The sequence below is a fragment of the Stenella coeruleoalba genome (assembly GCF_951394435.1).
Source record: "Stenella coeruleoalba genome assembly, chromosome: 4".
Taxonomy (NCBI): Eukaryota; Metazoa; Chordata; class Mammalia; order Artiodactyla; family Delphinidae; genus Stenella; species Stenella coeruleoalba.
The window spans coordinates 19,613,441-19,624,870 of NC_137149.1; the positions used below are offsets into that span (position 1 = coordinate 19,613,441).

Sequence of the window (11,430 nt, forward strand, 5' to 3'; positions counted from 1 at the left end):
CATACAATAGGGGGAAGGTATGGGTGGGATGGGAGTGGGAAGGAGGTGATGGTATTAGGAGAGGCAGAGATAAGGGAAAAATCTGGTTATTAGAAATAAAAACAAAGATGTCTATGATATAAATAGAATTTAGTCATGTGAAGTTATGCATTTATTTTTGTACATCTGCATAGAGAGATGTATGAAAGAAAGGTTGACTATCAAAATAGCAATAATGATCATCTCTGGGTGGTAGGATTTCAGATTACTTATATGTTAATCCTAATTTTTCTTCATTGTGTGGGTTTGTAAAAAATGAATATGAAGTATATAATCAGAGAAAGCATTATGACTTTTCTTAATATTATGAACAATTATATTCTTTTTTTAAAGTTGATACTGCATTTACAGTTATTATAAAATATTGGCTATATTCCCCATGTTGTACTAATTGTGAACTTATTGTGGAAAAATTTATGTGCCAGTGTAAGCTTACCCTTTAAAAAGAAACCCTAAAATAGAGCTTTATCAGATCGATTTTTTCTTTTCCTTCTGTATTTTTATTCTTTTCCTTATCTTTTCTCTCTTCCCATTCAGAACAATATTTTCAGTATAAAGTTCGCAAAAAATCTTGCTTTAAACTTTTATTTATGTTTCCCATTTAGGTAAAACATTGATTTTTTCCCCCCCCTCACATGCCAGGAAAAGTATGAGCTGATGTATCAGTTAGATTAGAGAAGCTGCCTTTGTAATACAACAGGTACTACAATCCACTTCATGAATTGGAACAGAGAAGGGCTGAAAGGGACAGGAGAGAGAAACATGACTGCTTTCTAACTCCTAAAATTAGGTCTTCATAATTTCATGAATTAGGGTTTTCTGTAAGTGTTTTAAATTCTCAGGATATCCAACTAGCCATATTCAAAATAGCTTAAAAAGAATTTCCTAATCCAAATATGTCATAAGTAAATTGTGAGTATGCTTCTCTATTTTCATAGAAAGTCAAGAATTAAGTTCTTGGAAACTTTTTTTTTTCTGTCAGTAGGTTTTTATAACAATAGCCATATGCTATAATACCCCTATTTCTGAGAAAATGAAGTATTAGTTATTGACCCACTTATCCCTTCAACAAAAATATCTACATTTTAACCATTTTTTTTATGTGAATCTTATACAATATATTATACACCTACACTTTTAGATGTGATAGGGTGGTGTGTGAGAATGTCTGTCTTTTGGAATGACAGACCTAAAAAATATGTGGTGGGGATGACTTTCATAGATGGATTAATTTTGCTTTTGATTTCCAAAATCTTTTAAAATTTTCTTTTACGGTAGAGGTAAAAAGTTCTTGTTTCATAGAATGTCCTTATTTCCTTCAGCATATTACAGAAGAGATTACGGTCTGAGTGCCTGCTTGCTTGTGTTGAACATTTTAAAGATAGCCTTTATGTTGCCAGATTATTCTTATTTTCTTTCCTCTTTTGTGCTCAGATTCGCTCAATTGAAGGCCAGTATGGCACACTTCAAGCATATGTGACTCCAAGAATTCAACCCAAAACATGTCAGGTCCGCCAGTACCTTATCAAACCCCTTTCACTCCATCAAAGAACTCACTTTATTGATCATGACAGGTAGGACAAAGGAGGGAGAAGTTTATTTTTAGGATATTACATGATGCAGATAAAGTTGCTTTTTATTTTAGTAGTGTAAATTCTGGTAGCTTGTTGTACTTTTTAAAAATTAAATAAATATTTAAATGCTGTGTACAGGTTTCCCCCGCTATCTGAAAGTAGCGTGTTCCTATGAAACCTTTCATAAGCCAAAATAGCATAAAGTGAAGAAGCAGTTACTGTAGGACACATCTTGATAATGGATGCTCAAAATAAATTGGGATAAAGCACAGATGCTCACAGACAGTTCAAAGCTATGTGGCCTGATGAGTGTAGTTCCTGGAGAAGGAACTCGGCGGGGCTGCTCTCAGTGCTGCTGGGGTACTTGCTGCTTCGGTAACAGCCGCTGCAGAACAAACGCTGAGGCTGTTTTTGCTTTTCACCTTTTCTTGGTAAAAGCAAAAATCCTCTTTGGATTTCTCTTGGTTACCGAAAATAGGCACTCGTGTAGGCCTTTTGTAAAAACAAAGTGGCATAAAGTGAACTTTCAAAAAGCAGGGGATACCTGTATTATTTCTAATAGACGTAAGCGTCTTTGTCTTCTTTTAGAGGCTGATTTGAGCTGGACTTTCCTATCTTTCTCATATATTTACCATTCTGAAATCAGTAGAGTAATAGTTCTCTGTCTCAAACATCTATCGTGAGAAAATACTGTTTAGCATTTGAGTTCTCTGTAAACAGGACCTTATTGTGTTAGCCTCAAACATTATATTTCCTTTCTACTTCACCTCAGGGAATACTGGTAGAGCAATTAGTTGTGATAGTCCCTATTATTTCTAACTTCCATTCCAACTTAATTATCCTCCTGGTTATAGTTTTTCACTTTCTTTTCTGAAAATGAGAGACCATGGCCTTAAATGAAGAAGGGAAAGAAATGAACAATTAGTGAATACTTGCCCTGTGCCATGCATTGTGCTCAGTGCTTAGGTGTTACCATTTAAGTCTTACGGCAAAACAAGTAGTAATGTTTGGAAAAGTAAGTAACTTGTTGATATGAGAAACAGAGTGAAGATTTGAGGCCAAAGCCTATGTATTTTTCTATTGCAGCTTGTAATTTTAAAGGTATGTAATTTAAATAAGATGTAAGGAGAAAAGTTCCTAAGGAAGGTTTTGGGAAAACATTAAAGAGAATGGATTCTCTGAGGGTGTCTTCCTGCTTAAAAGTCAGAGTTGTTAAAGGAGGTATAGCGTGGTGTTCTGGAAAGAACAGCAAACTGGGACTCAGGAGACTCAGATTATATAGCCTGATATCTGTTCCTACATGACTTTGGGAAAATAATTTAAGCTCTGGGCTTTAGTTCTCTCATCTGCAAATAGAGTTGGTGTGGCAATCTCAAAAGTCCTTTCTATTCTGTATTCTCTTAAAATTCTTTCTGTACCTTTAATTCCATAAACTTGCATTTTCTTAATTCTTTATCCATTTGATTTATTTTAAATTTATTTGATTTAGTTTACAACCTTTTGTGTGTATGTGTAATTTGCAGATAGAAAGTTAATTCCATATCCCTGCAAAATAGAAGGTATCATTCCCTAACTTTCCCAGTTGCGTGCAGCTAGCGTTTCAAACCCATGTCCATCTTACTTAAAAACCCAATTCTTTGCCTTCACATTATGCTGATTTTTTCCTTTAGGAGATTCTTATGTTTTGTAGTTCCTATAATATAAACACTAGATGAACTTTTAAAAAATGGAATTTACCTGAGTAAACTGAATTGTATTTGTGAAGGCATGTTATAATGAAAACAAGCTATTTATGTCACTTAACTGAATATTAAAAGTACAGGTATAGGTAAGCATTCTTTTTTTTTTTCCCTTGAAATCAAAATGTTTCTCTGATGGGTAAGATAAATCTGAGAAAAATTAAATGGCTGCTTTTCTATTTGTAACTACTGTTGCAAAATTCTGTTTTTTAATGTGTTGAGTACATATAATACCTCTGTGTATTCCCAGACAAATATGTGTACCTCTACTGTTTAATTGCAGACCCATGAATACACTGACTTTGACAGGCCAGTTCAGTTTTGCTGAACTTCACTCCTGGGTGGTTTTTTGCCTGCCTGAAGTTCCTGAAAAACCTCCAGCAGGAGAATGTGTGACATTTTACTTTCAGAACACCTTCCTGGATACACAACTTGAAAGTACCTACAGGTAAATAAAACTTATTCCTGGTTCACAAGTGTTTTTTATATAAATGGAACTTCTAAATTTTCATAAGTTTTAAGGCAGTAATAATTTGCAAATAATATGATTGAAAAACTATACTGTTTAAGAGAATCTTTGAAAAACAAATGGAATTAATGAGTTTAAAAAATGATTGACTAAAGATGAATACGAAAGAGCAATACCTTTCCAATTCTCAGCCATAACCAGTTAGAAAATAAATTGTTTAAAAAGATTCGTTCAGAGCAGCGATAACAATAACAAAATGTTCATGTAAAATCTGTAAGAATATCCTTTATTAGAAATACATAGAACTTCATGAAGAAAACTTTAAAATTTTATTGACATTAAAGACTTGATTTAATGGAGTAATATATTCTATAGTTATCAATATGAAGACAATGTAAACATGCAAGTCCTTCCCAAATTGATTTGAACATTTATCCTAATTCCAGTAAGAATTACAAGAAGAATTACCATTGAATTTCTTTATGCAAAAATAGGAAATGGCTCAAGAACTTGAGAGCTTAGAACATGCAGGCTTTTGAAGTGACCACATTGAGGTGAAGGTCATTATTCCTTGACACTCTTCTCAAGCTCCCAGTTGCCCTCCTGCCCCCTTCACTGTCACTCCCTACTCATCTCCCATAGGCTCCCCTAATTTCTGTTTCTGAATATAGTAGAGGCTAAAATTTCCTTCTCTTTTGTTCTTTTTCTGAATGTGTTGGGTAAAGCTGGTTTCTCTACATATGCTTTGAGCTTGTACCCTCATACTTCTGCAAGGTTTTTGCATTCTCATTCTCTCACATCTGCAGGTTGTTTTTGTTTGTTTGATCTTTTGTTTTTTGATTTTGTTTGTTTGGAGGGGAGGAGGTTTCTTATCTTCTCTGTATCTCTGTCTCTTAAAGCTTCTCTCCCTAAGCAGTTTACTGAGGTATTCTACTTTCTGCTTCCTAGCTGAGACTTTACGATGCTAGGTTCTGGAAACAACAGTGAGCACATAATATTACCTCTGAATATAGCCTTTGGGACCAAGAACTCTCCAGAAATCTAATTGGTTTTAGCATCAGTTCTATGGGGGTGTTTCACTGTACCCTCCAGGGGATCTTACCTGTGTAAACCTGGAATCATGACTTCAATTTTGAAGTACCACAGCGAACCTCACGTTTTAATCATAGCAGACAATTTGACAGGCCCCTGGCATACTACATATTTTTATAATAGCATACCTTTGCTTTTTACCATTCTGTGTCTTTAAATATTCTTTCCTTAATAGTCAAAACTCTACTTATTCTTCAAGGCCCAACTCAATAGGTACATTTTTTAAGTCTTCCTTGATTCTATTCTCTGTTCCCATAACATTTTATTCTTACCTGCCTTAGATTTTTATTGTTATTTTTTTGAAGTATATAATAATTTTTATGTAAGCTTGTCTGTAAATCAGATTGTAAGCTCTGGGCAGAGTTTATTCTTAATTAACTTTGTATGTATCCTCCAAGTATCTAACACATGCCTTTGAACATAGTGGTACACAGTAAAGGTTTTTTGTTCCATAAAATACATATATATGGAAGAAGTATAGAAGCGTGTACTTTGGAGACAGACATACTTAGGTTTGAATCTGGCTCTGTGACTCACCAGCTATTTGCTCTTAGCTACATTACTTAACTTTCTGGGTTTCAGTTTCTTTTCTGACGAATAGAAATAGTAACACTTACTTCACTGAATTGTGATGCTTAAAGGAAGATAAACCACGTGAGTCATTCCGCAGTGCCAGGTACTGCATAAGTATTTAATGTTAAATATTATTAATTAAAATTGAAGACTAGTGAAAAAAATCTCATGATTTCTAACACATAATTGGGATCAAAATAAGTGTGTATTATTCATCTTTCTAGAAAAAAAGAAAAAAAAGCAGTCAATATAAAAGCAAACAAAAAGGCAACACTGAATATGTAAAAGATGGTATATATTAATTAGGAAAATTTTGGTCATCATAAAAAGGAACCAAACGTAAGCAGGCTTAACCAAATAAAAGGAATTTATTAGTTCATATAACTTAAAAGACTAGCAGTAGTCTGCCTCAAGCATAACTGGATCAGTGGCTTAACTGATATTGTCAAGACTTTATCCCTTTCCATTGCTCAGCTGTTTTTGTCTTCTCTTGGCTTTCCTATGTAGTGCCATGGTGGCCACCAACAGCTCCATCCAGCTTTGTATCTTTTCAGCTACCATAGCCTTTCTTTCCCACTAGTTCCAATAAAAGTCCCAGGATTGAGTATCATCGTTGAGTCGTGAACCACTGTGCTCAGGGGTATGGAATACGCTGCTGAAAACTTCCTCCTGAAGTCCCAGAAATGGGGTTGGGGCCAGTGCCAATGAAACTATATGGATTGAAAAGGGTGAGAGAGAAAGAGAGAGAGAGAAGGAGGGGTTCCATAAAGAAAAAGAAGGGTCCTGTGAACGTAAGAAGTGGCAATGGATGCTGGGCATGGAAGAACAGAAGATGTTACTCTTAGGTTTGATATTAGCTTTCTTTTAAGGATGAAGCGTATAGTCATGCTGTAATTTATGTGATTACATAAAAAAAACTTATATGAAAGCAAGCAATTCTAAATGCATTTTCTATACATAGGGGTTAGCTATTGGAAATTTTATTAGTGAAAATGAAAAGAAGTTGTTTTAAATGAAGAACTTATATAAATTGTCATATCTTTCGGAGGCATGTGTCTAACATCTTTTATTCAGTTTTACAAGTATGTTTAGAACTTGAATCACTACAACAGTAAAAGGTTACATGTTTAAATATGTTTTACATTAATAATGAGATGTGTATATAAAGAAATCTAAAATTAAATGAAGTCTAGACACAAGGTCCTATTTGCAAAATATGTATTTATTGGACATATTTATTGGATGTATTTCCTTCTAAAGCTGTTCTTTTAAAAATATTAATTTTATAGAAAAGGTGAAGGAGTTTTTAAATCTGACAACATTTCTACTATATCCATCCTAAAAGATGTGCTCTCTAAAGAAGCTACAAAAAGGAAAATTAACCTCAACATATTATACGGTAAAAAAAAAGAATCATTCTTTGTTTTTGGGGGGGGTTGTTGTTACAATAAGAATGTTCCTGATCAAAGTGACTTATCTAATTGTGCCTGACTTAACTTCTTATAGAGATAAATGAAGTATCAGTCAAACACACATTAAAGCTAATCCACCCAAAGCTGGAGTACCAGTTGCTTTTGGCTAAGAAAGTGCAATTAATTGATGCTTTAAAAGTAAGTATTTGTGTCACGGGACTCGTGATCATTATTTTATTGTGATGGGATTTCTAAAATTGTAAAGACCTTAAAGTTTTCCACTTTAAATCCACTTTACACTGGATTAAATTTTGAACATTAAGTGCTTCTGTTTTTAATTTTAAATAAGGAATTGCAGGTTCATGAGGGAAACACAAACTTTCTGATACCAGAATATCGCTGTATCCTAGAAGAGGCAGATCACCTACAGGAAGAATACAAAAAGCAACCTGCACATCTTGAAAGACTCTATGGTTAGTGAACTATTCTAGAATACCTTGTCATATTTCTTTTCTACTGGCTGTTTGCAAAGGATCACATGAGAGAAGCTGGGCAGAAGGAGACAGGCAAAGATTACAGCAGTCATGAACCAGTAACAACCCATGTACTGCCCAATATATTTATTTTGTCAAGTTGGTTTTAATGTTTAATATTTTTACTAGATAAAATACAAATAAATATTAAGAAGTGAAATAAGTCTAATGCAATGAATTAATCTATATATATGAAGAAACCCAGTGTGAAATGAATGTATCCTATGAAGCATTACAATTTAAGCTATATTTCACACAAATAATTTTCAGTTTTTATTGCTATTCTGAAATACCAAAATGCAGCATTTAATATTTTTATGCAGAATTTAATAGGGGGTATATATGTGCTGTGTCAGTTTATGTTTAAAACTCATTCTGCTTTGGTGGTGAGAAGTTGAATGTTTCACAGTTGTATTGAAAAAGCAAGAGCAAGAGGGAGGAAGGAAGGAACAGCTTAAGGAAACATTTTTTGTGATCTTTATGTAAGACCTATTGTGCATAGCACGCCTATTTATTTATAACATCTTTATAATTAGGGGGGATATTTAATCCTTACAACAGCTCAGCAAGGTAGATAGTGTTATCTCTGGTTTTCACATCTGTAAACTGAAATCTGAGCTTAAGAATGTGTTGTCACATAGGTAGGTGGTGGCAAAGCCTTCATTAGAACCTCCTTGCCCCCAAATGCAAGCTGTTTGCACTGTGCCGAGTCTTCTGTAGAGTCAGTTGGTATCATCAGTCCATATTGATCCTTAAGATCTACCTAATGAATTTATTTTATGCCCAGAGACTTGCTCATAAACGGTAACAATAATATCTAATATCTTAATATTTACTATGTGGCAAACACATGATCTTTTATCCCCATTACAACTTAGAAGATGGGTGGTGCAGAACCACCATATCTTATCACCAATTCCACAGTCCAGAGAGCTTTGAAATCAAAAACTTTGTTCATAAATCATTTGGCAATAAATCTGACTTGATCTGAATTAATGACAAAACCTCACTTAAACTGATATGAGGTTATTTATAGTTTTTTTATTCCACTTAGTATGAATATTCATATATTTTGTTGCAGAAATGTTATGTTTTGTTATCAGATGCTGCCACTCACTTCCCACGGGTATTATGCCATATATATGGTATATTCCTTTTATTATCTTCCTAAAATGTGAAAAATTCTGAAACACATCTTGCATCAAGAGTTTTGGATAAAAGATTGATAGCTTGAATTATTCCCACTATATATATGCAAAAACTCAAAGGTGAAATAATTTGCCCAGATCTTTGAAACTAGAAATATTTGCCTTCAAGTCAAATCCTAAGAATGGTCAACATATAGATGGGATATTTTAATTCAGATAAAGCTGTTATGAACAGAATATGTCTACACTGTGTCAAAATGGTCAGCCTGGTGGAAAAAAAAAAACCCACTTGTTGTAATTTTATATATACCAATAGCAGTTCAAAACTGGCCAGCAGTTGATTGTCTGAATTAATAGCTTATAGCCAATTGTTAAGAGGGTTATTAGCCAAATGATTTATATTTTGAAACTTGCCTTAAAATCCCCCCCAAATATTTTTTGATGCATCAATCCTTTCAGATTTCTGTATGTTAAATAATGGAATTACAGGTGCTTAGAAATAGATTCTCAAGCAGTCGCTTACTTTCATTAAATAATGTGTCATTAATAGAATTAATCAATGACAGAAAATTAACATTTTTTCTTTATAGGCATGATCACCGATCTTTTCATAGATAAGTTCAAATTCAAAGGCACCAATGTAAAAACCAAAGTGCCTCTTTTACTGGAGATTCTGGACAGTTATGACCAAAATGCATTGATTGCTTTCTTTGATGCTGCATGAAATATAAATAAGGTAAAGTTCCAAAGAAGTTGTATGTTTAAATTAAAAATGTTAAAATAGAATTGCAAGCTAACTATATACTTTTATTTCAAGTGCGTTTTTTAATATTATCTAAAAATATATGTTATGACTTTTTTTTAGTAATGCGTCTATTTTTTTTGACAAATGGAACTTTTTTTAATTTTTAAAATATTTATTTATCAAACAACCCATATATTGTTAATATAGACATCGTGCAAGGTTAAAACATATTCAAACATCAAGATCCGCATTCAGGGCTTCCCTGGTGGCGCAGTGGTTGATACTCAGCCTGCCAATGCAGGGGACGCGGGTTCGTGCCCCCGTCTGGGAGGGTCCCATGTGCCGCGGAGCGGCTGGGCCCGTGAGCCATGGCCGCTGGGCCTGCGCGTCCGGAGCCTGCGCTCTGCAGCGGGAGAGGCCATGGCAGTGAGAGGTCCACGTAAGTTCTAGAGGCTGGAAGTCTGGGGTCAAGGTGCCAGCGTGGTTGGGCTCTGGTGAGAGCTCTCTTCTTGGCTTGCAGATGGTTGCTTTCTTGTTGTGTCCTCACATAGCAGAGAAAGAGGAAGACGAAGAGGAGTAAGAGAGAGAGAGAGAGAGAGAGAGAGATAGGAGGACAAATGGAACTTTTTTAAAATAAAGAGAATTTTTATTTTTAAAACAAGTGGAATGATTATAAAGGATTTTAATGAATTTTTTTCAAGTGGATGTTTTATAATAATCATTGTATAAAATAATTATTTTATAATAATTATAATGTTTCTAATAATCGAGAACTATTATTTGGAAAATAAAAAGATATTCAAATATTTAATAAGCTAACACACATATGTATAAACTGCTTTACGGTTTTCAAAATGTATTTACATATGTTACCTCATTTGATCTTTTTTCTTTTAATTTATTTTTGGCTAATTATTTTTTAAATTAATTAATTAATAATTTTTTTGCTGTGGTGGGTCTTCACTGCTGCGTGCGGGCTTTCTCTAGTTGCAGCGAGCCGGGGCTACTCTTCACTGCGGTGAGAGGGCTTCTCATTGTGGTGGCTTCTCTTGTTGCGGAGCATGAGTTCTAGGCACGCAAGCTTCAGTAGCTGTGGTTCGCCAGCTCTAGAGCGCAGGCTCAGTAGTTGTGGCGCAGGGGCTTAGTTGCTCCGCGGCATGTGGGATCTTCTTGGACCAGGGATCAAACCCGTGTCCCCTGCATTGGCAGGTGGCTTCCTAACCACTGTGCCACCAGGGAAGTCCCTCCTCATTTGATCTTGACAACATATATTGATTATTTTGTCAAATCATGTAAGAAAACTGATTCTCAGTGAGGTTAAGTGTTTAAGAGGACATGCTATTATTTTGTAAAGGTGGAACCCAAGTTCTGGTGCCTGGATTGCGTTCTGGTTACTATGTATGTTGTCAACCAGGGGAAATAACATAAATTTTTTTTAGGAATTGAGATTGATTTACAATTGATTTTGCTGTTGCTTGGTAATGTTTTGTGACCCATGCTCAGTTTGTAAAATACTTGAGTTGGCCAGGGAAATCAGCAGAATTTGCACAGATTGGGGGGATCTTAACTTGATGTGCTGTAACCAGTAGGGCTATACAAGTATACTACATGTGAATAGTGTCGAAATAGTGACAGCTTCTTAGATTTTCCTGCACTAATATCCACTGATTTCTTTTTTATCATAAATGGAGGGAAATATGACTTTAAGGCTATGGAAGTCATTAATCTTAATTCATATTTTATTCATATTCAAGTGAATATTGTACTTAAAGGTTGTTTAAAATAGCATAAGGATTACAATAGAAAATAAACTATTCTGTGTGTTTTCAAGAAGGGCACACTTATGAATTTGTTGGAAAACAACAGTGCTTCTTAATTATATACCATTATATTTATTAGTTATGTGCAAGCCTTGTTGTATATTAAATGTGAAAATTTGTTAAAGGCACATATTGCTAAGAGAGTTTTACTTTTATAAGGTCATATTGTTTTTACTATGTTTAAACAACCTTCATTTCTAAATGGAACACATAATTATATCTAGGTCACTAGAATTTTACTCCGAGCTTTTTGTCGGCTGCCACACCTTGGGGAAAAAAAGAGATA

General features: G+C 34.4%; 1 protein-coding gene across 2 annotated transcripts in view; it reads left to right on the forward strand.

Annotated features, from left to right (window-relative positions):
- BBS7 (Bardet-Biedl syndrome 7) overlaps positions 1 to 9,393 on the forward strand; it is a 41,903-nt gene extending 32,510 nt beyond the window's left edge. For both annotated transcript variants that reach the window (XM_079920358.1, XM_079920359.1), the window contains exons 14-19: positions 1,474 to 1,613; positions 3,636 to 3,800; positions 6,776 to 6,885; positions 6,993 to 7,096; positions 7,248 to 7,371; positions 9,170 to 9,393. In XM_079920358.1, the coding sequence (XP_079776484.1) occupies positions 1,474 to 1,613; positions 3,636 to 3,800; positions 6,776 to 6,885; positions 6,993 to 7,096; positions 7,248 to 7,371; positions 9,170 to 9,303 (777 nt within the window). In that variant the 3' untranslated portion in view covers positions 9,304 to 9,393. The remainder of the gene's footprint in view (positions 1 to 1,473; positions 1,614 to 3,635; positions 3,801 to 6,775; positions 6,886 to 6,992; positions 7,097 to 7,247; positions 7,372 to 9,169) is intronic.
- The last annotated feature ends 2,037 nt before the right edge of the window (positions 9,394 to 11,430 follow it).